The 26,868-nt window shown below is 38.5% G+C and overlaps 2 protein-coding genes across 7 annotated transcripts; one reads left to right on the forward strand and one right to left on the reverse strand.

Moving 5' to 3' along the window:
- Positions 1 to 1,016: 1,016 nt before the first annotated feature.
- LOC143877526 (uncharacterized) lies at positions 1,017 to 11,381 on the reverse strand. Of its 4 annotated transcripts, none has more exons than XM_077379629.1 (4): positions 11,055 to 11,381; positions 10,844 to 10,924; positions 3,701 to 3,770; positions 1,017 to 1,641 (listed from the first exon to the last, which is right to left on the reverse strand). In XM_077379629.1, the coding sequence occupies exons 1-4, from the start codon at positions 11,193 to 11,195 to the stop codon at positions 1,604 to 1,606; spliced, it is 330 nt and encodes a 109-aa protein (XP_077235744.1). In that variant the 5' UTR covers positions 11,196 to 11,381; the 3' UTR covers positions 1,017 to 1,603. The 4 variants fall into 4 exon arrangements, with proteins under 4 accessions (XP_077235744.1, XP_077235745.1, XP_077235743.1 ...); XM_077379630.1 differs by having other exon boundaries at positions 1,017 to 1,638; positions 11,055 to 11,380; XM_077379628.1 differs by lacking the exon at positions 1,017 to 1,641 and adding an exon at positions 3,099 to 3,344 and having other exon boundaries at positions 11,055 to 11,380.
- A 2,540-nt stretch (positions 11,382 to 13,921) lies between these two features.
- Positions 13,922 to 26,265, forward strand: CPSRP54 (chloroplast signal recognition particle 54 kDa subunit). 3 transcript variants are annotated; one of them, XR_013250662.1, is made up of 16 exons: positions 13,922 to 14,189; positions 14,374 to 14,506; positions 18,649 to 18,716; positions 18,806 to 18,907; positions 19,744 to 19,896; positions 19,999 to 20,076; positions 20,782 to 20,907; positions 21,334 to 21,436; positions 21,853 to 21,953; positions 22,800 to 22,937; positions 23,021 to 23,164; positions 23,423 to 23,498; positions 24,381 to 24,466; positions 24,612 to 24,737; positions 25,721 to 25,881; positions 26,127 to 26,265. XR_013250662.1 is itself a non-coding variant. In XM_077379632.1 (15 exons), the coding sequence occupies exons 1-15, from the start codon at positions 14,013 to 14,015 to the stop codon at positions 25,826 to 25,828; spliced, it is 1,719 nt and encodes a 572-aa protein (XP_077235747.1). In that variant the 5' UTR covers positions 13,922 to 14,012; the 3' UTR covers positions 25,829 to 26,098. The 3 variants fall into 3 exon arrangements, 1 of the variants encoding a protein (XP_077235747.1); XR_013250661.1 differs by lacking the exon at positions 26,127 to 26,265 and adding an exon at positions 26,002 to 26,098; XM_077379632.1 differs by lacking the exon at positions 26,127 to 26,265 and having other exon boundaries at positions 25,721 to 26,098.
- Positions 26,266 to 26,868: the final 603 nt, after the last annotated feature.

Consider the following 26,868-nt stretch of genomic DNA (forward strand, 5'->3'; position numbering starts at 1 on the left):
CCAAGTTTTACTATAACCTATAAGGGTTGGGTTGAGCTTTTACTAAAATATGAATATGAATCAACCCGAATGGCCCAACCCAACCAGATTTTAAAGGCAAAACCTCAACCCGAATTCCTAAAAATCCGACACGAGTTGTACCCCCTAAATTTAATAAAGATATGAGTGCCATTATCAGATCCCTTACAAAAGTCCAATAATACAAACCTTCAAAAACCATGTGAGATTTTCCAATACTAATACCCAAATTTAATTTTACACCAGAATGGAGGAAAAGCCCATGTATAAAAACTAGTTGTACAATTCATATCCATGTACAATTTTGGCTTGTATGCCCATCAATCCAAAGCAAAAAGTAAGATTTTGAAAGTTCACAAAAGCTTGGACCAACAAGTATGCAGATTTGACGGCCATGATCTTAAATTTTAGTGGATTTGGGTAAATGGTTACCGATAGATTGGACAATCCACAATGCACTTAGGCATTGATAATTAGACGGTAGAGATGTCTTATACGTCAAGTTTAAGCTACCCTTGATCTCGTTATCTAGCGAGCCCACTGCAGATGTATCGGAATTGAAAAATCCTATTAAAAGATCCTAACCATTCAATTGTTTTTTAAAACCCCTCAATAGCAATATGCGATTTCAATGGCAAAGTAAAACGAAACAACCTAATACAAGCAATCGCACAAAGACACAAAAATTTACGGTTCGACAAAGCCTACATCCACAACAGAGGCAACGAGACAACCCATTATAAGAACAAGTGATTACAAGAGAAGATCAATATCCCTTACAAAACCCCAAGAACCCTAGTACACCCTTTGTCCCCCTTTTGAGCTCTCAACCCTCTTCTTAGACAAGAAAACGAAAATAAGCCCTAAAACCCCTTAATATATAAGTGGGCCAAAACTTACTCTTATCGAGCCTAACTCACTTAAAAACAGGTCGGGCCGAACGTGTGGATGCCTTAATATCCTCCATGAAGATAGTATTATTTCCATACAATAATATGTCAACAAGATGTTCATACGAGGAGGGTAAAGAACACAGTAAAATAAGAGTTTGATCCTCATCTTTAATTTTAACATCAACATTCTTCAAGTTTATAATGATTTTATTAAACTCAAGGTTTTCAAAAATAGGTGCACCTTCCCTCATACGCAATGCGTAGAGTTTCTTCTTAAGAAACAGGCGATTCATGAGAGACTTGCGCATATACATAGCCATCAGCTTGTTCCATAATCCAATAACCCTAGTCTCTTCTGCAACTTCTCGCAAGACCTCATCTCATAATTACATATGGATATACCCAAAAGTCCTATCCATCAAATCATCTTTCTCTTCATCTACCAATAGAGCATGCATCTTCATCCTCCAGATACTGAAGCTACCATTTCCATCAAACTTCTCGATGTTAGATTGCGTAGAACTTGATTTTACCACCGTCTCAGATTACTTCACACGTCTCGGTGTAGCTCCCTAGCTGGAACGATAATCTTTCTTAGACAATCTTTCAACTCCCAAAGATCGCTCTAGCCGTGATCCAACCTCAACATCCACGATCACTCCACCCTTCCTCGACGATCGCTTGAACCACAACTATAATACCACTTTTGAGCACTTCTTGAGAAAATCTGCTGAGCAAAGCCGAACTGATCAGGCACAAATTTATGGAAAAGTAGAAAACAAAACAAGTCGGATATGAATACCAAGATTTTACGCGGTTCGGCCAAGCATACATCCAACGGCGAGAAACACGATTTTCCACTATGAGAAAAACAATATACAAGTATTACAACAGAAGCGCACAAACCTGCAACCCTTTCCTTTCTTCTCTGAACCCTAGAGAAATCCCAAGAAGAAAACCCTAGAAAAATTCGAGAAGAAACTTTCTCTTTCTCCTTCTCTCCCTTTTCCCTTCTCCCTTTATCTTCCCATTTTCTCCTTAGCTCTTCATGTAGCCGCACACTAAGCCGTGAGCCGCCCACCTCCTCCTGCCATAACTGCAATAGAGAAAGGCCTCTCTTTTTACAAGAGCTGGTTCTTACCTCCCACAGTTTTTATACGTGAAGAAAAGCTTTTATACATAAGCTCTCCAAAAAACCCAAATCAGTCCCTTATTTACTTTTTTGCTCTCCCACTTGAGCCTTGGGAAATAAGGCAGCTTTCCCAACAAATTACTACTCATGAACTCCTGTTCACATTCAACAAGCAAAAATCCATCGTTGGCTAATTACACGAAAATAAAGGATTTGCTCGGTACCATTGCAGAAGGCATATGTGAGAGCAGCCACATCAGATAATTAAATGAATAATACAAAATCTTAGACCGTGTGGCTGTCTCACATGCAACAACCCAACGGCAAATCAATTCACATTGCCCTTCCCGTGTTTCTCGTAGGTCTCTAAGACCACCAAAAACACACCGGATTTGCATTAAAAATGGGGAACATTCTCCAAAATCCCACCACTTTATTCTCTCTTCAAAAGTGTATGTTTTACGTATTCATGTCTCAGCTAGAGAGGGCTGAGAATGAGGAGGGCTGGGAATGAGGTTCACCTCTCATGGACCTTAGGGGATAAATCCTCCAAATTCCATGGAAAATGAGAAGGCCTTGTCATCCCTCTCAATTGCAACCCCTATGTGTTTTGGATGTGAAATGGGCTTGAGATACGCTCATTATTAGCCACTGTTAATGCCGGGTGCGATATTTTGGTTGCATTAGCTATAACGGTAGCCGATTGCATAAAATTACCAAAATGACAAGATTTTAGGGGAATTTCCGGGCCCAGAATTGAGTTTTCTATATCTGAAAAATTCACTCCTATATGAATTGAACTCTTATGAATGTGTTCGGAGTGAAACCCCAAAAGGAAAGTCGGGTACTAGTCGGTCGCAGGGTCGCACGGTGCGACCAGATGGTCACATGGTGCGACAAGTACCTTGGCCTAAAGCCAGTTTTTGCTGTGGTCGCATGGTGAGACCAATCTAGTCACAGCCTGCGACCAGAGCCGAAAACCGAATATCACTCGTATTGCCTCGTTTTCGATCCTCTTGAGGGAGCTGGGTTCTGAAAATTCAGGGGACATCTGAGACATCTAAATAAATGTTTTCAAACTCTTAAATCATAGATTAGTTGGTGGTGGGTCCTATTTCGGTAAACTTTCCCCACATGGTGGAATACACTTCTGAAGATTGTCAGGTTCTGACGCGGAATTCATTCATGAAGATTGTAAAGTTTTGGGTGAATTTGTCTCTGTTCTTTGGATCCAAACTCTAGGTAACGTCAGCCATCAGCTTTTCAAAATAGTGAGAAAGGAGTTGCTGTTGATCCAATCACTACATATCAACAGAGACAGAGGAAGTGTCACAGTAGGGACTTCGACTCTACTAAACCCAAACACCTTAATCCCAAAAAAGTAACATCCTCAAACATAACACCAGCAAAACTCACCTCAGAATCTAATCATCTATACTCTTAACACTAGAAAAGCGAATGAACCACGGTACAAAATTTAAATTTTCAAAACCAAAAGTTATAAACACTAAACCTTGAATTTCAATATAGTGAGCATATGCCTAAAATGAGTTTCCTAACCTTTAAATTGATAGACCGTGAAACCTAATCGCCGCCACCTATTCAAATAACAAAACTAAATAGCATGCATCACTGAAGGCATGGATTTAAAGCTAACCTGTGAAGCCAAAAATTGAGGACCCAACACTCAAGTCTTTGATCCCACATATCACATGTGCGGTCGAGACCTGCAAAAATCCAGGCCATGTTTGTTGTGATTTTGAGAACAAAACTAATTATTGGACAAAAAATTAAATGCCTTATTTATCAAGATTTTAGGATCATTCAACCATGTGGGGACCAGCTGCAATGTGTTGAACTTGTGCTTCTCCTCCTTCGTACAAAGGGCAGGCCACTGATATCAGCACGAACTGGTTTTGGTAGTCGTTTAGAACTGACACGAACTTGTTTTTGATAATCTGTGGCAGCTGGCTAAAACATATGTGACAATGGGTTCAACCCCGGATTACCTACGCCTTTTAAAAAAAAAAGAAAAAAGGAAGTGATATTTACGCCCCTTTTGATCACCTGGGACACCCAGAGCCAGTGTATCAATGAGCAAAAGGGGGGCTATTGTACTTGACGTCAGAAGAATCCAGTGGTTTGATCGCCACGTACACTGACGCTGGGTGTCCCTGGAGATCATAAGGGGCGTAAATATCACTTCCCTAAAAAAATCATTTCTTTATATGTTGAATGATATATGCACGGACAGATTTTGATAATAAACCTGAAGAGGAAAAAAACCTTGACCATTGAGCTAAGAGGCTCCCTAAGAAAGAATCGATGTTGCTGATGAAGAAACAAATGAAAAATTAATACGCTTTTTTTTTTACACAAGCGATTTTCTATCATAAGTTGTTTTTTTTTTTTGGGTAGTTAAGCTGGTATTGAACCTCCGACCTCCGTATTGAAGAACCAAGCCTAGAGGAATGAGCGGCTCAATCCCAATAATAGTTATAATTTTTTGTATATAATCAATCCTATTTGCAAATAACGGTTATAATAGTAATATATTTTAGTTAATGACTTCCAAAGTAACTTAATGTCCTATTTGTAAATAAAGATTAGATTAACTTGAAACAATGTTTTTGGTTTGTTTCATAGTTACGATGACCTCTCATTAACTTTAAATGACTAACTGAAAATAAAGTCAGAACCAGGAAAGGACAGACAAAAGTTGGGTGGAAATAAAATTTCATAAATGAAATGTGCCCATTTAATGTATAATGAGAATCTTATTGGCAGTCATTCAAAATATTAGCATAGTAAGAACAAAATTATCACTAGAAACAGCAAAACTACTCATGATTAAAGAGAAGCAAAAATCTCTAAGCACCATATCCTATGTACAAAAACAAGGGTTCAGACCAGGTGAAGCCATTATTTGTCATCTACTCCCAGGTGCATTAGCCTTTGTGAGCTTCTTCGTCTCCAGCTTTCTAAGAACAATTGATAGAAATAAGCAAGTCGTATTAAATAAAGGGGAGTGATAAATCGACTCCCAAATATCTTAAATCGACCCCCCATGTGTCTTTCTCTCTCTTCTGGGTTAGAGAGAGAAAGAGGAGAGAGATAAACACATCGGGGGTCGATTTAAGATATTTGGGAGTCGATTTATCACTGCCCTAAATAAAATGTAAAAATGATAATTGAAGGCTGCTAAGTTTATATTTAGCATGGCTCAACCAGAATATTAATTTGATGTCCTGAAGGTGATCTTTTGAAGTCAAGGCCAAAAACAGCTCTTCTAATGCAGATGCAGTAGAAATTGATAGCGGCAAATGGTTAAGGTTCACTACTATGAAGAGCTAAAAGCAAATAATAAAGTTCAAGGGAAAAATACATGCCAAAAATATTACTGTCACTACTTTTCTTCTGCTGATAAAACGGAGAAAACATAGAAGAATTCAAAATTTAAGACCTACAGCATGAACATCACCGTTCCTTTGGACATACAGTGTGGCAAATGGTTTAGATTTTATTTTTTTTGAAATGCGCAAAAATAACACTCCTACACAAATCAACACATCTTTTAGACCTCCCTCTCTCTAGCTCAAGATTCTCAATTACTTCGGAATAAAAAAAAGAATAAAGAAGCATTTATAACTTAGGATTCTTATTCCATCTATAAAGAGAAATATAAAAATAATAAAGAAGATTTATCCCCAAAAGATCATCTTTCTTTTCTCTATGTATGAAATACCAATCATCTATCTAATAATGATGCAAAACAAAAAAGGAAAAAAAGATCCGATAAGTATGTCACACCCTAACCCTCATGTATCCTATTGAGTCGGGTACCTCAACTATAATTAGCGATTCTGGTTTCATAGATGAAAACATTTCCTCTTCAAGAGAAGAAGATTATGAAGATTGGAGAACACCAAAAACACTCCAAACCCCCCAAGAGCCGTATTTGAAAGTTTCCATGCTCTCAAGCTATAGAGAGCGGGGGGGGGAGGCATTGCCAGATTCTTCTTCTTTGAGTTCCTTGGGACAGAGAAGGCCGTGCAGTTTGGGAAGCTTCTATTCACCTAACTCTTTCAATGCAGTGCACCAAACTAACCCATATAGAGACTTGTGAAGGCAAGGAGAAATGAAACTAAATTGAACAAAAGGGTCTCCAAAACCTAGGCTCTGTCTTTCTTTAATAGATGATGCTGGTCAAATGACTTAGATTACATGATAAGACTAGAGATGAAGTTCCAAGCCTCTAAAAATTGTTCTATTTGCGGTTCCCAATGAATTCATACATTGGAGGAGATTCTCCCTCTAATTCTCTTCAGTGTAATTTTAAAGAGCATTGAATTGATTTCTTACCACATGTTCTTGTACTCCGCAACACAATGGGGTTGCTGCACAAGCAGTTTTGAAAAGGGTTGGTTTTTTTCAAGTAAAGCCTCCAAACCACTGCAAAACTAGATGCAGTTGGAAACAGCGATTTTGGGAGGGGCTGGAAAGTAGAGCCTTGGGAACAAGCAGTCTTTCGAGCATTGGTGAGACTTTAAAGACACAAAAATAGCTACCATATGAAAAAATCTGACAGAAATCTTGTTATGTTTATAAATAACTATAGAATTTTAAGTACTCCCTCTCTCATCAATGATTATCACATGCTCTGGTTCTTTGTAGTTGTAGGTTCTTTTCTCAAAGGGACATGATATAGTGGTGTCAAGACCTTGATGCCTAATGGTTTTTGTCAGGACTCACCAGTGAGATCATTGTTGGTAGCCAGTTATCCACAAATTGGACAACATAACTCAGCCCTCCCACGATACCAATCTCGAGTAGTAGTAGTGTGTGTGTGTGTGTGTGAGAGAGAGAGAGAGATGCTTTTGCTAAAAATAGAGAAAAGTGCATTATGGAGAGCATTAAAATTTATTTACTGGCTTACATGTGAGACGGACTATGTCGAAACAAATAAAAAAAGTAAAATTGCAAGAGTATCCTTATACAGTGTCTTAAGACCGCTGCGAAGCTTGTTCAAAGCCTTCACAAGTGTCTTAACACCAGGCGATCTGACCTGGCAATGTTCCAAGGTTGGGCGACAGGCCTGGTTGGAGTATTTGGACCTAGAGACAGGTCCAGATGTTTTTTAGAGAAGATTGCATGTCTCATGTTATTTTCCGACTTGCGATTGATCTTGAAGGTTGATTGATGGCTTGTGACTCCCCCTATCTGGCAATCTGCTGTTTTGAGTGTTACCTAGAAGCAGCCACTATATGTTGTTTTGTGTGTGGCTGCAACAAATACAGGTATAAGTTTGCCTTTTTGTGTTGCTAGCTTGAAGGATGGCGGCAAGGGACCTGAGTGTTTAAAGGCTTCCAATTAAGTTGCTCTTGCATATTATTTTTTTATCCAGCAGCTGCTAAAGTTGTTATTGTGACTGAATGATTTTGATTCTGCAACACCAGATAGAGGTGTATCATAGGTGTTGTTGGTGTTCTTTGATGAGCCATCAAGAAGACAAATTCTGGAATGTTACTTTCTTTTGATCATCTCATGTTCAGGTTACTTCCATAAAACTTAATGCAATTAATTGTGTTCAATGGGCCGGGTCTGATGAAGTTTTTATTATGGTCAAAGAAAAGTGAAGTGTCTTACAAAAGACAAGCCAAAGTCTGATGCCTCTAATTTTTCGAAGTGGATACATGAGGATGGTCAAATTAAATTTTGGCTATGGAATAGTATGGAACAAAAGATCAGTAGTAATCTGATTTTGTGTGAAATTGCCAAGCACATTTGGGATCATGTTCAAAGATATATTTCTGTTCTAATAATATCACCCGGATCTATCAGCATTCACAACAGTATTTCAGCCAACAATAGACCAACAATCGAGAGACAAGTCTAGAGGATTACTGTTCTTAGACGGCAAGCCTTTTGTGAAGAGTTAAATATTTATCGGCCTATTACTTCAGATGTGGAGATGATTCATCACTGGAAAGATAATTTTTATGTCACTCAATTTCTCTCTTGTTTGAAGTTTGACTATGAGCCCGTTCGTGCACAAATTCGTAGCAGTCTGAAACTTCCATCTTTACTTGATGTATTTTAAACTTTGATTTTGAGTCTCGCCTATTTATTATGGGCGATTGACTTTCTTCAGCAGTCGGTGGAGGAGCTGGTTGTCGTGGCCATAGTTGTGGCAAGGTGGTCTTGTAAAGTCAGGGAAAGGTCGTGGCTAGCCAGACTTGTTCTAATTGTAGATGTGATGGTCATACCATGTATTTCTGTTGGGATATATATATATATATATATATATGGCAAACCATCTGGGCTTGCCAATCATGTAGTTTATACAAATGATGCTTTCACTTCTCCACCTTTCAGGTTATCAACTAAGCCTGTCCCTGATGAGATGATGTCTATTTCTAAGGAGGAATCGGCTCAATCATCTACTTGCACTGTTTCACTTGCTCAGACAGGTAACTCCACTGCTTGTGCTGTCTTCAATTCTCCTATCCTTTGATCGTTGATCCTGGAGCATCCGATTGTATTATTGGGGTTCAAGGGGTGTTTTCTAGTCTCATACTTCTTTTCCTACTCAGAGTGTGACTCTCGTAGATGGAACTTCCTCCTGTGTCTCTGACAGTGTTAGAGGAGGGATACAAGCATGGTTTAAAATTTCGGTTTCGGTAACCGTTTCGGACATTTGGAAAACCGAAATTTCGGAATTTCGGTTGAAATTTGGTACTCCCGTTCGAAATTCCGGACCGAAATTTTGTAAAGTTTTCTTTTTTAAATAAAAATTGCATTTTTGCGAAAATTCGGACCGAAATTCCGAATGGCGAAATATTTAATTTCGCCGAATACCGGTTTCGGTCAACACAAAAATCCGAAATTTCGGATTTCGGTCGAAATTTAAAACCATGGATACAAGTAGGGGTGCAACTCGGGTTGGGTCAAGTTGAGGCCAACCCGAACCCGACCCGAGCAACCATTTGGTCAACCCGAACCCAACCCGAGTTCCAACCCGACAAGGTTCAGCCCGACCCGACCCGAGGAACCCTTTTTGCCAACCCGAAACCGACCCAACTCGAGATTTTTAGCTTAAAAAATTATTAAAAATGTCGGGTTCACTCGGGTCGGGTTGCCCAAGCCCTCAACCCGGGTTGAGAAAACCCAACCCGAACCCGAACTCAACCCGACTTTTTCCCTGGTTGAACCAGTTGGGTTCGGGTTGAGCCCGCCCAAGTTGCACCCCTAGATACAAGAGTCATTTTCACTTTACGATGTACTTACCTTATTCCTTAATTACAGGAAATGGGAGAGCAATTAGGTATGATTGTGTAAATTGATCAGAGTTTACTAAAACTAAATGTGAGTTGGGAGAGATCACTCACAATTCTTCTCCCTAATTATGTTTCACAATACCATTGTTTAAGTACTCAAGAATTATTCCTTGAGGGATGTGGAGGCCTGTGAAAAGATTTCGAATATATAGGGGACTAGATATCATTGTGTCACTTGTGTCCAATGGTAACGAGTGATTTATCCGACCAATGTTTCAAGTCCCTAATCAATTTGGTTTCATCTCCAGTCATGTTAATGAAGAAGATGACAAGATCAATAAAAGGTTACTTGGACTTGCCAGCCCAATGAAATGCTCTATGACAAGACTATCTCAGTCCACCAGGAGAGTTCCAAGTCAAGTAACAGTTCAATGTAGCTGACTAACTTGATTAGTGAAAAGGTGGTTGAGATTGTCCATCTATTTTAGTCCCCACTCATTTTGGCCTTTTGGGTTTATGCTAAATACGATCTTGTTTCCTTTGACCTATGTCTGAACTGCCATCTTCTGTAGGTTTGGTTCTCCCTAGACAGCACATTGAAACAACACATAATATAACAAAACGTGAGGTTATAAGATAATATTTTAAATGGTAAGATAGTGTGTATTATATTATACCTTGTAAAAATCTTCAATACACAAAGCAGCACACTATGCTTATTATAACATTTATCAATCTGAAATTCCTATTAATCACACAGCCAGATTTGTACATGTAAAATACCTGAAGCCTATTTGAGCAAAACAACCCTTTAATCATTTACTTGCTCCCTTAGTTAAACTAACACAATGAACTGACACGCTAAGGATACGAGCAGTATGTAATGAGATTTTAGCTTTTTTAGGACTTAAAAATACTGACATTGAGGGCACTGGTTAAATGTGAACATACCTTCCAGAAAACTAAGTTATACACATCAAAGAAACTGTGAATTTTTCTGTACATCTTTACATTTATTCTCTAGTAACTTGCAAAAATTACTACAAAAGGAAACTTTCTCATCCTAACTACCTGAACATTACCACCTCCATACTTTCTCAAAATCCCTAGTAACAATATTTTGGATCGAACTAGTACTACACATGTACTTAGTTTTCTTTCTCAAGATTTATTTCTCTTACCACTATATGCTAACATTCCTAATGGAATCATCACCACCGTCTCATCATAGAACATCAGTCATAAAAACATATAATAAATCTCACATCCAGAAATATAACTTACCGGATAAAATGAATAATCAATCCAAATAACCAAAGGAATTTCCACAAAAAAAGAAAAGGAAAAAGCATAAAATCAGTTCAAGAGGAAAAATAAATGAACTGTTTTCAAAATAGCCGAACGGAAATAGAAACCCTAGCAACCAAACAGAAAGAGAAACATGAAAAGAACAACAATAACAACAATCTTCGGATCAAAATAGAAAGTTCGGAAGAAAAAATAAACCCTAATAATCCACACACCTCCGATTTCTCTTTCTCCGCAGGTTTTTTCTCCTTCTCCGCTTTCAGCTTCAGTTTCTCCAACCTCTCCCTCTCCATTTTCTTCAAAACAAAATCCGAACAAAAAATATGAGACGAAAAAATCAAAATCCAAAGATCGAGAGAGAAAGAAGAAATGATAGCGAAAATGAGAGTGTAAGGAAGAGAGAGTGAAGAAAATAAAAGAAGAAACCTGTATGTAGATGTTTTCAGCTGCTTTTTCTTCCTCGCTGAAAATCCTACCATTTCCATCGCTGAAATAGCGAGAAGCCTTTGGAATTCCTCCAACTGAACGAGACATAGAAATTCGGCTGATCGCAGATCTCATCGCCATTGCTGGTTTTCCTCGAGAACGCGAACTCGAACCAGACGAGCCCTAGCTTTGGTACAAGGGAAGAGGGGATTTCCCAATAAAGGAAAAGGAAATGATATTAGCATAACCAGGTTTTAATAACCGCACAAACTCAGGTTGTCTTTTATTTTTCTTTTCTAATTGGCTTGTGAGAACTTTAATAATGATATGGTAGACGACTTAAGGAACCACGGTGGAACGTTAATAAGGTTGGGTTCTTTTTGGGAGATGATGTTTTTAGCCGATGGACACCTCCTTTCACGTGAATTGTGGGCATCGCATTTTGACGTCAAATCACGATAAAGGGGGGGTGTATCCGTCCTACAGGGGGTGAAAAATTCATCTCCCTTCTTTTTTTGGGCTTTTGTTTTTCCTTAATGTCAAAACTCCCTCCCATGCCACGTGTCGTGAAGGAATTTGTTCGTTTCCACTCTGGCCTAGCAGCACTCGTTTAATTTACTCATTAAAAAAAAAAAAAACACTCGTTTAAGTAATAACCTTTCACAGCTCCTTAAACAATAAAAGACAAAAGTAGATAGTACTCAATTCAACTCATCTCAACAAAGCCTTTGTCCCAAACTAGTTGCCTCAATGAATCCTTTAGAAAAAAATTGATGAAGAATATAAAAGGAATCTGCCCGGCTCTAATCCTAGTTCTAGTTGGGTTCTTGTACATGGATCATTTTCTTCCATCCTATCCTATCCAGGGTCATGTTATCTATTATGTTCCTAGTAATCAAGTCTTTCCTCACTGTTTCTACCCAAGCTGTTTTCGGTCTGCCCCTGCCACTTTTTACTCCATCAATTTGGCACGAGTCGCCTCTTCTCACCGGAGCATCCAAAGGCCTAGGTTGGATATATCCAAACCATCTTAAGCGGTGCTCTCTCATCTTCTCCTCAACTGGTGTCACCCTACCTTTTTACGAATGTCTTCATTTTTAATTCTATCTAACATTTGTGTGGCCACATCCATCTAAGCAATCACATCTCTGCTACACTCATTTTATGCACATGCTACTTCTTGGTGGCTCAACATTCTGAGCCGTATAACATAACTGGCCTCAGAGCTGTTTTATAAAACTTTCCCTTCAGCTTGGTAGGGATTTTACGGTTGCATGGAACTCTTGAGGCAAACTTCCACTTCAACCAACCTGCTCTTATTATATGGTTAACATCCTCTTCAATCTCTCCTTCCTTATGTAGAATTGAACCGAGATAGCGAAAGATATCCCTCTTAGGTACCTTCTGTCCAGTCATATTTACTACATCATCGTCCAGCCTCCTTACATTACTAAAGCCGCATTTCATATATTCTGTCTTAGTCCTACTCAGTCTAAAACCTTTGGATTCTAAAGTATTTCTCCATAACTATAATACAATAGTTACTCCTGCTTTGGTTTCGTAGATTAATACTATGTCATCTGCAAATAACATACACCACGGCACCTCATCCTGGATACCCTTTGTAAGCTCATCCATAACTAGCGTAAAAGGATAAGGGCTTAGAGCTGATCCTTGGCGCATTCCTATTGTAATTGGAAACTCACAAGACGTGCCATCCGTGATTTTAACACTAGTTACTGCTCCATCATACATATCTCTAATCACATCAACATATTTAATAGGCACTTTTTTGCTTTCAAGGACCCACCACGTAACACTCCTAGGAACCCTATCATACGCTTTCTCCAAATCATATAAAGGTCATTTTTTTTCTCTAGATCTATCCATAAACAGCCTAATAAAAAGTTAGCTTCCATAGTCGATCGTCCAGGCATGAAGCCAAAACTGATTCTCTGACACCTTAGTCTTTTTTTTAGTCTATGCTCAATTACCCTCTCCCAAAGCTTCATGGTGTGACTCGTTAGCTTAATTCCCCGGTAATTGGTGCAACTCTGAATATCCACTTTATTCTTATAAATAGGTACTAATGTACTCTTCCTCCACTCATCAGACATCGTGTTAGTCTTCAAACGACAAGAGTAGATAGTGCAATTATTAAAACGTGGTTGGGCTCATATCTTTTCCCTAAAATTAAACTGGGATTCCAAAGTGATGTATTGCCCTCTGTTCTTTCCCGGGCCACTCATCTACAATGTGTTTATGACTTCATGGCTCTTCTTTTTATACTGGAAGTTAGGGGTGGTTATTCGGTTATAATCGAACCGAAATAACCAAAATTTGATAACCGAAATAATTTCGGTAATCGAAACCGAACCGAAATTTTGAAAAACTGAATCAAAACCGAATTTTTTGAGCACAACCTAATTAAGTTGTGATCAATCAAATGGACGGTTTTGATCATCCTACGGAGTGCCCATATAGCATTTTTTTTTGAAAAAATAATGGTTTTTATCATAATTTCGGTTAACCAATTTTTTTTTTTTTTTTAGATAACCGAAACCGTAACCGAATAGACTAATTAAAAAAAAAAAAAACCGAAACCGAACCGAACCAATTCGGTTATTTGGTTCTAACCGAATAATGAACACCCCTACTGGAAGTGGGTGTCTAAGGGAAGAAAAGAGGGCGAATAAATCATTTCAAGATTGTTTGATTAATGCAATTTTTTGGGAACGGATAAAGGAAGCGACACATTTTATCCATTTTTTTCCCTGGACAACCACTTCGAGAATTTTTTACTACTCTCTTTAAACCAGAGGGGGTGGCTCTACAAACAAATGGGGTCGAATATATCGTGATTGCGTTTGGGTGCTGGAGCGATAACATAAAAACCAGAGTTGCAGAGAGCCTTTTCTCTCCCTTCTCATCCTTAATCTCTCTCGCGAGCGCGAAAAAATGGAAACCGCCCCATTCTCAGCAGTTGCCTCCCGCCATTTCCACAACACTTCTACTTCTCTACCTGCAAATGGAGGAGGTTTCCAGTATCAGAAAAGCGCCTCAAAACCTCGATTTTCAGCGAAATTATCCTCTTCCTGGAAGGGTTCTACCCTCTCAGTGGAAAATCGATTTACAGTAAGTCCAAGGAAAAAATAATTTCTGTTCGAATTCGATTCACCTAAAAAACATTTGATTTTATAGCATCATGTTTGCGATTCATCACTCTCTCGTAGTTTCTTCTTGAAATCTCAAATTTACAAATTTCTCGACTTCTGACTAGGGTTTCTCTTCTTTTTCTTTTTTTCCTTTTTGAATACAGAGACAGGTATGGAGTTTGATTAATTACAAGAGTCAGAGTGTTAAGAGAGAAATATGTTTGACCGTAAAGGCGGAAATGTTCGGGCAGTTAACAAGCGGCCTTGAAGCTGCTTGGAGCAAACTCAAAGGAGAAGGTTAGTTTTTTATTTTTATTCTTATAGGAATATATTTCCTTAATTAGATGCTTTCCTTATTTATGTTATTGCTATCTTATATTAGGTTTCTTTATTTCCTTTTACCTATTCTGATGATTTCTATTTCCTTATTCTGCTTTCCCTAATTTCTATATAATGTAGATGCCGTATGGCTTTTGGGCAAGTGCAATTTGCATATTGGAGGTTGAGTTTCCTCGAATTAACTCATTGGAGACCCAAGTTTCCTCGAATTAGCTCATTCTTTCCCTTTTTCTATCATCTTCTTCCTTATTTTCTTTTATGATAGAACGGTGTTCTATCAGATTCTCTTTATTTTATATTTTATTTTATTTTTATTAAATAGATAAGCATGGATTTAACTCGTGAAATATGAGGCTTGTTGATCAAACCCAGCTGCATTATTGTATAGTTTATTCAATGTAGTTGGAAAATGGCATTATGTGACCAATTCACGATTAATGTAAGTTCAGTTATGTTTGCTAACTGTCAAACAGATAAATCTCAGAGATAAGAATTCTCAATTATGTATACAATTTTAATCTGAATTGAGCACACAACACAAGCAGGTATACAATGACTACATCCCAACTTGGCTTATTTCATGGATTATTACCTGTAGGAAAATAACCTCATCCTATAAGCCCTTGCAGCTTAGTCTTCCTAAGCAATGTGGGAATAAATTTTGGGCATCCAAAACAGTTCAAAAAGGCAATAGGAGAATGTTTTTTCCTCTAGACTATTTTGAAACAAGTCCAAAGAAAGCTTTGTTAAAAATGCTTACTTGCCAACAATGAAGTTACTGAGAGAAACAAGAATGATGAGAATAGGAACTATAGGATCAAGTAGGTCCTTATTTGCCAATTTCATTCTTCTCTGGAGAGGATTTACGAAAAAATCTGATCAGGAATGGAATCCGGAACTGAAATCTGCACGGAACACTATGGTCAGAATTACAAAAATTCCGACTGGATGTATCAGATATTCTTTCTGGAACCAACAAAAAAATGTAGTGAAATTTCTCACATCATATCTTTTTTTAATTTTGCCCCCTTTTGTTAGATTTTTCAATAGAGGGCGAGCCTTGGCGCAACGGTTAGGTTGCTCCATTGTGACCTGGTGGTCACGGGTTCGAGTCATGGAAACAACCTTTCTGCAAAGCAGGGGCAAGGCTGTGTACATCTAGCCCTCCCCCAACCCCGCAATGGCGAGAGCCTCGTGCACTGGGCTGCCCTTTTTTGTTAGATTTTTCAACGAAAATGGGGATATTTAAGGTATTTTACCCCTTCTAATTGAATTGGAGGGTTTAAATTCATCAAAAGCCCTCTTTTAGTTGCATTTAGAATGTATTTTGTTTTCTAAAAACCTTAAATGGAGGTTGAAGAGGACCTTTTTGCATCATTTTTTGTGTTTTCTCTCAAAGTTTTGCTCTACCACATTATTTTTCACATTAGGAACGTTTGTTTTTTTTTCCAAAAAGGAACACCGGAACCTTCCAACCATGGAGCAAAAACAGAATGGCGTCTGAAATGGAATTGAAAACTAAGAGTAAACAAATCTCTGACAATGGTTATATTTTTCTAGGTGCTTAAATCCAAAGAATTCAATGTTGCAATTGGTGTAATTGTTGAAATACTTTGATTTATTGAGTGGGATATTGGTAGTATTCTCAAATATAACAGAAGTCCTGCATGTTGCCAATGTAGTCGTTATAGCCCTTCACTCCATATATGTTTCATCTATTTTTAATTTTTTTTTAAAAATTGACAAATATATTCGTACCAGCAAATTTTACAATGGGGACCGGTAGTCCCACCAGATTTACATAGTATGAATTGCCCAGGAGCATTCTCCTTGGCCCAAAAGAAAACCCATTACCCTTTACAATACCCAATAGCCTTAATTGTATCGAATCCAACAAAAATGCCATATTGTGGGGCTCCCAAGTCAAGATCGTGACCTGCCACGTCACACCGACTTCTCCACCACATCCCGAATTCGATTTAAAAAAATCCCGCTAAAAAATCAAGAGCTATCGTGCGCCCTCACCGTGCACGATAGCCAACCACCGAGCAACATCGGATCTCCGACGGCCTCCACCTTGAACCACCACCAATCACCACGGTCACCACCTCCAGTCCCACCTCCGTTTTGTCCACAAAAACATCTCCTCCAGGGGAGTCTCAGCCACCACCACCACCATCAAGATCCGACAACCACCACTGCCACTGGCCACCATGCCCGTCCTCAGGCCACCACCCATGATCTTGATTCCGGATACCACAGCCTCCTACAGCCAAACCCATCAACCCCATTGCTAATCCGGCAATCCACATCCTCCGGTAATCCTCGGCCTGAAAAATAAGATTGCTTCGCCTATAGCCGGCCTTCCATAACTCTGGATCCAGGAACCCACGGCCTTTCAAGGCCTCCGGCAACCTTCGCGGTTTTCCTCGGCTCCAGATCCAGCATCATGGCCTCCACAGCTCCAGATCCGGCCTCCACGACCCAAGATCTGGCCTCCACGGCCCCAGATTTAGTCACCACGGAAAAGCCATACTCCAGATCTGGCCTCCATGGTTCCAGATCCGGCCTCCATGGCTCAACTTTTGCCAGCAATGGGGAGAAACGAGAAAGAGAGGGAGAGACTAAAACAAACAAAGGAAGAGAGGGAGACGGGAAGGGGCCAGCAATGGGGAGAGACAAGAAAGAGAGGGCGAGGCTCAAAAATCAAAGAAAGAGGAGACGAGAGAGAGAGAGAGAGAGAGAGAGAGAGAGAGAGAGAGAGAGCCGCCTCCCTGCCTAGGGTTTCCATCAACCTAGGGAGGGAGCGCCACGAACTCCTTTTTTTTCTCCAACGAAATTTCTTTCTGCATAAACTCACGAGCACACAAGTTATGGTGGGATATGTTTCATCTATTGTTCTTTGTTTTCTTTCTCGCTCTTTTGATTTTCATTGAGATATTTCTGTGGTTCTTATTTTGGATTTGGTGTGTTTAAAGTTCGATGGAGTACTTAAAAGAAACAACGAGCTGGCTTGACTTATTCAAGACCTAGGTTGAGTTAAAAGGGTAACTTGGTTTTGAGAAATAAATAAATAAAAACATGGTTGTTTGCTCAAAGATTAGAATACATAAGTATTCTAAGGGTCGAAAGTTGGAGGAAAGGTTTTTTTTTTTTGAATGGTAGGAGAGGGGAACTTATTTTGTTGAAGTAAAAAAAGAACCTTAATGAATACTTGAAAACTTAAACATCTTGATACATGGGCCTTTTTAGATTTAAAAACACTCAATTGAGTACTCAAGAACTTCCAAGCCAGCTCAACTCAATTTGCACTGTCGCCTTAATGTGATAACTCAGTTTTCTTAAACCTAAAACTCAAAGAAGCTCAATTGGGTACTTGAACAGTCAAACTGCAGAAGCATTTTACACTTGGAAAAAAAAAACTAAATCTAGTACTCAACTAAGTTCGAGCTATCAAACGCAGGCCACCATCAACTCCAAGTCAAGTTTTGAGTTCTTAAACCTTGTTTGAATTGGTATGAGGTGCCTCCTTTCATTGAGATATTTCTGTGGTTCATATTTTGGATTTGGTGTGTTTAAAGTTCGATGGAGTATTTGAAAGAACCGATGAGCTAGCTCGACCTAGCCAAGCTTAGGTTGAGTTAAAGGGGTAACTTGGCTTTTAAAAATAAATGAATGAATAAAAACATGGTTGTGTGCTCAAAGATGAGATTTCATATAAGTATTTTAAGCATGGAAAGTTGGAGGAAAGGTTGAAAAAAAAAGAACCTTGATGAATACTTGAAAATTTAAGCATCTTGCTACATAGGCCCTTTTAGATTTAAAACACTCAATTGAGTGCTCATGAACTCGAATTTCCAAGCAAGCTCAACTCAATTTGCACTGGTCGCATTAATCGGAGAATTCAGCTTTCATAACCCTCAAAGAAGCCTAATTGGGTACTTGAAAAGTCAAACTGCAGAAGCATTTTACGCAGAAAAAAACTAAATCTAGTACTAAGCTGTTCGAACTCTCAAAGTCAGGCCTCTATCGAGTCCATGCCAAGTGTTTGAATTGGTACTAGGTGTCTCTTTTGTAATTTATGATGTTTCATCTTACAGATGTTTTAACCAAGGAGAACATTGTTGAGCCTATGCGAGAGATCAGGAGAGCTCTTCTCGAAGCAGATGTAAGTTCATCTGAAGTGTTCAGTTTTATTTTGTTGTCTTTATTTTCTGCTACCAAAAGATAAACAGATAATGCTCATTTTGGGTACAGGTGAGCCTGCCAGTTGTGAGAAGGTTCGTGCAGGCAGTAAGTGAACAGGCTGTTGGTGTTGGCTTGATTCGAGGCGTGAGACCTGATCAGCAATTAGTGAAGGTGGGCATATCTAATGTCTAGTTGATGTTCTTTGTCTTTTTTTAATGCTTGCATGAAACAGAAAATTCAATTAAACAGAGTGAATCAATTAAACCAAATGAAAGGTTCTTCCTCCCATAATTCTTAATAAGCATCAGGAAGCTTTCCTATTACAATCATTTCAATCTATCAGTCACGAGTCTGATTAAAAAAAATGCACCATGCAGTCTAGTCCAATCTGCTAAACATGGCAAAGATGGTGGCACAGGCCAAGTCTTTTGACAAGATTCAGTTTCCAATCTCAAATTGAGCTAATTTTGATTAACTTTATGATGTGTTATTTGATAATTTTATTTTATGATATCAGAAGTATCATTAGAAGTGACATTATATCCATAATGTCATTAATATCACACTACCTACATATAGGTGCTTAATCTGGGTTGGTTTGTTGTCCTTGAGTCGTCTGAACCTGAGATATTCAACTTCAGTAAAGTTTTAGCAAACTTGGTCTAACCTGGTCTGAGATAACTATTTCCAAGTTCAAGGTACCCAGCCAACTGCAAGTAACAACCACAAGTAGTCAGCATGTTCCTGATTGCCAAGTCATTTTTAAGTCCAAATCTGACTCAGCAAGGTCTAATTATGGGTCCAAGTTAGGGGTTTTGAACCCTCATATTGGATAATTTTATATATTTCTGATCGTTAGTGTCATCACATTCAACAAGTGGTGTTTGTGCAGAAGTTTAAGCAATGGTGGTGCTATGTATTTTTCCGAGGACAGTATCATTCATTAGTAACATAGCACCACATGCTGAAAAGTGACTAACAAGTAGTGCGATTCCGGAACTGTGCAGATTGTACACGAAGAACTGGTGAAGCTGATGGGTGGAGAAGTATCTGAACTGGTTTCTGCGAAGTCTGGTCCTACAGTTATATTACTGGCAGGACTTCAAGGGGTTGGAAAAACTACTGTTTGTGCAAAGTTGGCATTATATCTTAAGAAACAGGTGTGCTCCAAAGGCCCTTTGAAATTTTATTATTATTAATCCTCTATATCTCCATGTATCCTAGTACCCTATTGACACTGATTGATATAACACATAGTACAGGGAAAGAGTTGCATGCTGATTGCAGGAGATGTATATAGACCTGCAGCAATTGACCAACTTGTAATTTTGGGCAAACAGGTATATCGGATCTTTACCGCTTCTTTATGTGTCTTTTTCAGATTTTTCTTGCAAGGCATTAAACCATTTTGAATGATGAAATTGTGTATTTTGGCAGATCTTGTTCATAATCAGTGGTTAGGCATCATATGCCAGGGATCTTGAAGCTTAGGCTTTTGAAAGAGTTCTTGCTCAATTTGTCCACTTATGAAATATCTTTTTAATTCAATAGTTCTTTCCACGTGATTAAAATGTTGGTTTTCTGAGGGATTTCATAGTCCATAGACTCAATACAAGTGTGCGGCAGCAGTACAGCTCTTTTCCTCAGTTGTCAGGCAACATTGAATACTGAACTATTTCAAAAATAGTGCTCGAAAGAAATTATTTGGCCGAGTAACTCCCGGAACAAGTTTTCCAGACATTGAAATGAATCTTGATACTTCCCAGTCCCAGAAACAGCTCACTTCCCAGTCCTAAAAATTTCGATTAAATGATACATGTCCAACTCTATTGGATTAGTTTATAGAAAAAATGGGATGTACCGCTGAGTATCGTTTTATTTTTAACCATTTATTTCATCAATATCTGCATATGGAATCGATCTTCCTTAATTTATGAATTTGTTCTTTTCATGGCATTAATAATGATGTACCTTTCTTGTTCTCTTGTCAATTTGACCTGTAAATCATCCAATCGATGCTGATATTCAGTGAAAGCTTGTGACAGGTGGATGTGCCCGTTTATATGGAAGGAACTGACATAAAGCCTTCAGAAATAGCGAGAAGGGGTGTGGAAGAGGCCAAAAAGAAGAAGGCTGATGTGGTCATAGTGGACACTGCAGGAAGACTTCAGGTTCTATGAAAGATTTTACTTTCCGTTTACTTGTTTATGTTGACTTAGATTGATTGCTTTTGTTGAGGTTTGTTCTGTCCTTTTAATGAAGATATCATGAACGACCAACTCTAATACAAATTCAAAATTCTAAATAAGCTATAAAAAATTAGCTTTCTAGAAACCAGGGATGTAGTCTGGATTGCTACGAAGGTGCATTGTATGGAAATGCTTGTAACGTATGAAGGTCAAAGTACTATTACTGGGATTGATCCCATGATTGAATGACTTATCCATGTAATGAGTTCAAATCTCGACTCTGACTTGATGAGTTCTCAAGTTGGACTCAATAGACTTGGTTGATTACTCGATCAAGCCGATTGGGTTTTGAAATGTAATATGTTCTTGACTGCCTGATGTGAGCTGATTTGGCGTTTTCTTTATCAGATAGACAAAGCAATGATGGATGAGTTGAAGGAAGTAAAGAAGGCAGTAAATCCCACAGAAGTTCTGCTTGTGGTCGATGCTATGACTGGCCAAGAAGCTGCAGGTATTTTTAGTTTCATTTTAAGAACTGAAAATGAAATAATATTTAGATCTATGAAGAACATACAGTTTCACCTATACATGGTTAACTGAAAAAGTTGGATGTCCATTGTTGTTTTCTCCTAGGGTGATAGGATTCATTCTTGGGTTTGGTAGCAGCAAAGGCATGAATTGGTTTATCTTGTCTGTGTTTCAAGATGTATAAGCCTATTTGCATACTTGACCTGGTATCCCTTTGGGTTTGTCAAATGCTCGGACCATCTATAAAGTTCCATGTGCCAAATCTTGATTTTGTCTTAGATAAAACATATTAAATCACTACATTCTTGATGAAGTTCTTGAAAGATAGTTTTTTGCACCAATTACAATGTACCAAATTTCCTCTTCTCATTTTGTTCTCTCTTGGGGTCTCTTTTGCAGCCTTGGTCACAGCATTCAATATTGAGATTGGGATTACTGGTGCCATACTGACTAAACTGGATGGAGACTCTAGAGGTGGAGCAGCTTTAAGTGTCAGAGAGGTTTGGCTTTTCCATTACATTAGGAAATTCCCCTATTATATCTTTTTATTCTATAATTGTATTTCACTGGCATAGTAATTGATCTCATCTATATTGCCATGCAACTGTACTTAGGTAATATGGAAATGTGGAACTGATCACATTGACTATTACTGTCTCTCTGAAAGGAAATTCTAGATTCCAGATTCACTAGTAAGGAATTTCTTAGTTCAGCAATTTTCCGTTGTTTAGAAACACCTCTATTTTTATAATCTGCTGGTTGTGTTCTCTTTATTGTATGCACGTTCATTTCTAATACCACCAGAACCTTATAATCTGTTCTTATACATCATGCATAATTGAAGCTTCGCTCGTTTCAAGTATTCTAAAGTTATATTTGCCACCCAACTATTTCTTGGCATGTTTTAGAATCATAAACTTTCAAAAAAAAATAAAAATAAATAAAATTGAGTGAGAACCTGCATCATATATTCTTATGGGAAGCTATCATACCCTGTGAGATTATTTATCCTTTTCATTCATGCTCCACTGAACTATTCCTTCTACTACAACAACCATTTCCCTTCTTCCTAGTGGAATTACTATATCCTCACACAATTTATAGGTAGAAATTTTCCAGGTGATCTTTGGCTGTGTCTCACATGCATGGGGATGGTTGTTGGAAACTAGCTCTAGCTGTCATAAAATAGCATCACTATTGTTGTTGTTAATCAGCATTATGTCTCACTATCCACTGTTTACCATCTTAATTGCATGTTTATTTCATCAATTCAGAACAGACTAACACTCATTTTACTTATGATAACATTTTGCAATCCTTTTTTCTTATGTAATGTCAATGATCAGGTGTCAGGAAAGCCAATCAAGCTTGTTGGGCGTGGAGAGCGCATGGAAGACCTTGAACCTTTCTACCCCGATCGCATGGCTGGACGAGTCTTGGGAATGGGAGATGTTCTTTCTTTTGTGGAGAAGGCACAAGAAGTTGTGAGTGATGGTCAATTTATATTTTCCGTAAAAGGGTGATTATAGGATATGATTCTAAAATCTAAACTGATTTATGTAAGTAGATGCGGCAAGAAGATGCTGAAGAATTGCAGAAGAAAATAATGAGTGCGAAATTTGACTTCAATGACTTCCTAAAACAAACCCGTGCTGTTGCACGGATGGGTTCTATGACCCGTGTACTTGGAATGATCCCAGGAATGGGAAAGGTATATGTTCCTTAGTTTCCTCTTTGTTCTTGAACTTCAATATCATTGGTTGCTGATTGTGTTGGCATGTTTTCCTTATTTTTTTACATTGAAAGCATATAAATGGGGAAAGGATGACCCATTCCTTCACTGTCAGTTGTGACTTTGAAATGGCGAAAAGACTGAAACTCCGAACATCTGGTTTGCTATAAATAATTATTGATTAGAGTAGTAAACATAAATTACTACTAAATTTTCAATAATTTTTTATGTGAGCAGGTGACTCCTGCACAGATTCGTGAAGCCGAGAAAAGCTTGAAGATAATGGAAGCAATGATTGAAGTAATGACTCCTGGTATGTAACATCTCTCTTCTGTCTCTAAAAATGTTGTTATCTTGAAGATTCACTTAAAACTTGAGAAAAGCTTAAAGATAATGGGAGCAATGATCAAGGTAATGACTCCCGGTATGTAGTACCTCTCTGTTGTCTCTGAAAATGATGTTATCTTGAAGACATACTTAAAACTTGTTGTCTATTTTTTCTGTGCCAGATAAAATTTTAGTTCAAACAGTTCAGTCTGGAAATTGTTGGTGTGCTTCATGCAGCGTGTTTTTCTTTCTTGTTTTATGGCTAAATTGATTCCATACATTCACTTGAATAAGATGTGTTCAGTATTAAAATAGAAGCATATAATAATTTTCGACTGAGGATTAGCCAAAGAAAGAAGTGTATAATCAATGCAACTCATAAACTAGGAACCTTTATCAACATGGTCCTTTTAAATCAGAAGTATAACCCATCTCTTTTCCGCCGCATAGATTGAGATCTGATTTAGGACGCGAAGTCATGTAACCATTAATCATTCATACTCATCTCTTTTCTGCTTTTTTTTCTATAAGGTGTTGGCTTCTTTCTAAGTAGCATTTGCTTTTCTAATGGTACTCTTTTGTGCTTGATAAAGGTAGTTTTTGAGTGGTTGTATCTAACCATTTCAATTCCCTAGCATGCGAGCAAGACAATTTTATTTGTCAAGAAAGCATTTGAGTAGGCGTATGTGTATCAATCGCTTGCTTATGCATTACATGTTAGGATGTCTTGCTTCTGCAGAATGCTTGTATGACATGGAGTTGATTCATGAGGAATGAACTATGTACCTAGTCCATTGATTTCGATGAGGGTGACTGTGCGTGCATTTCTTTCATCTGGAATCAGTCATATATTTGCTCTTATTTGCAGAGGAAAGAGAAAAACCTGAATTGTTAGCAGAATCACCTGTGAGGAGGAAGAGAATTGCTATGGATTCTGGGAAAACTGAGCAGCAGGTACATTTCGTCTTAGCTTCTATGCTTTTTGATGAACTAGACTAGTATAAATCTTAGATAACCTCGGGCTCATCTTAGCATGTCCCAACAAACCAAATATGATTCCATTACACATGATAAAATGTCAGCTACTAAATTGTTTCAGGTGAGTCAACTTGTGGCACAACTCTTCCAAATGCGTGTGCGTATGAAGAACTTAATGGGGGCGATGGAAGGAGGATCAATCCCTGCATTGAGCAATCTTGAGGAGGCCCTTAAAGCTGAACAAAAGGTTCCTTTATTTCCTTCTAATGCAGTAATGTATGCATGATCGTATGCGATCATGCAACACCTATGTCCACAGCTGCATTATCGCATGCGTATGGCACGTGCACCCTGTAGAAACCCAGATGCACATATGTCAGACAATCTCACTCGAAAAGAAAAGGTTACTGTATCTTGAGATTTCCATATTAACAGCATGAGTGTTAGAAACTTGGATTTGACAAGAACTCGGCCAAGGTAAAAAGGGGTCGACTTGGGCAAGTCAATGACTGACACAGTCATTTTTCTTTAAATCGAGCGAGTCAAAGGAGTTTTTTTATGACCTTGGTAGGCCATATCTTAGACTCAGACGAGCCATATCTTAGACTCAGACGAGAACTAGGCCATGGCAAAACCAAGTTGACTCAGGTGTCGTGATGATTAACTTGGGAAGTTTTTTAACAGTGAACAGCACCATAACGTTAGCCAAGAATTTCAGATTAAAAGGCAATAATGCCCAACAAATTAGAAAAATTGCACATCATGCCGGATGATATAGGAAAGGCTGCATGGAAGTATAAATTAATATAAAAAAAAAGCAGCACTCTGATCGGCCCTATGTAGCGGTGCTCGTGTAGAATCAATCAAAGCAGTTGATGTCATCCATGAGCCCGGCTCCACATGAGCGAAAACCAGAGCTTGCTGCAGTGTACACTGCATCTTCATTTATCATTTCCAGGAAGTTATGTCCTCATGTTTACATAGTCAGTGTGCGGGTGCTTTGGTCATGACAAAAAGAAGTGTTTTTCGGTTATTTTGTAATAGTGGGAACTTCTCTATTTAATCATGTACGCGCAACTGAATTAACGGTATTTCTGAAATTGCCAGGATTTTTTTATACATAATTTTTAGCTAATTATAAGTTGCATTACCATATTGTATATAGTATAATAGCTGAATATGTTCTAACATAGTGCTATTATGTTCCCTCTATTCTAAACTTTTTTTCAGGCCCCTCCTGGAACTGCAAGAAGGAGAAGGAGATCAGAATCTAGGAGGCAGTTTGCAGATTCAGCACCGACAAGGCCGGGTCCTCGTGGTTTTGGTGCCAAGAATTGAAAGCCAGCTTCTGATTAACACAGCCTCCGAGAATGCTCGGCTTATCACTGCAGGTCAGTTTTCGGTTTCTTCATTCTGTTTGTATATCTGTTCTGATTACAAGGGGTAGGGTCACCAAAAGCCTTTTTCTCTGCAAGAAATCTCTCTCAGTTGATACAAATGCCTCTATCCAGAAAATTGAACCATCCTGAAGCTGATGTACCCAACTTTATCATGCCTTGTGTGATCTTAACTGAACTGTGTATTTATTAAAGCATTGCATTGTCTGCACATTGTTTTGATGTCATTTCAAGAGTAGATGGTCAGGATTGGAGTTAGTGATCAACAGCTGATGCAAAATGCATAGGAGTTTGCTTTACTCTACAGTGTAATGGGTGATTGATCTGAACCGTCTACTTGGCAACCTTACTTTGGATCTTCTACAGCCCAGAAATGTGGTAACGTAGGGTCACTTCGTTTTTTCATATTAAGTATCTCCCCCTTCCCCTTCTCTCTCCCTCTCTCCTTCCCTCTCTCTCTCACAGCCTAAATGAATGAACAATTAAAAGTGGAAATGTAGAAGAGAGGCTCACTGGACCCCTGTGTGACGTGTGGATGTGATCGAGTCCCAGCAAAAGACTAAATCCAGTCCATTGCTCTTTGTCCTCACCTCTGATGATCCTAGCCCCTCGATCTGTTTGTCCTTTTTTATGGTTCCTCCATGAGAATCTAAAGCTTTAATTCTTGTATGCCTTAAACTTATAGATGGGTTCTCTTGCTCGGCCTCGGACTGAACCATGTGGGTCCCCTCAATATAATCCATCAGATCAACAGTCAAGATTACACGTGCAGGACCTGATTTTGATTGTTAGGATTGATCTCAATGGTGATCATTTGACTGTGTAGTTGGACTCACTAAAGATTGAACAGTGCTCCAAATTTAATCGGATGTCTAAGATCATCCGATCCTATTGGTTTCTGAACCGTTCATTTACTAGATTTAGCAGGCAATAGTAGTAGATCATAGCAAGCAAAAATCACATTGATCAGAAGGGCAGGAT

This window comes from Tasmannia lanceolata, unplaced genomic scaffold (genome assembly GCF_043159265.1).
Source record: "Tasmannia lanceolata isolate RefF3 unplaced genomic scaffold, GAP_Taslan_0.1 ptg000005l, whole genome shotgun sequence".
Lineage (NCBI taxonomy): Eukaryota > Viridiplantae > Streptophyta > Magnoliopsida > Canellales > Winteraceae > Tasmannia > Tasmannia lanceolata.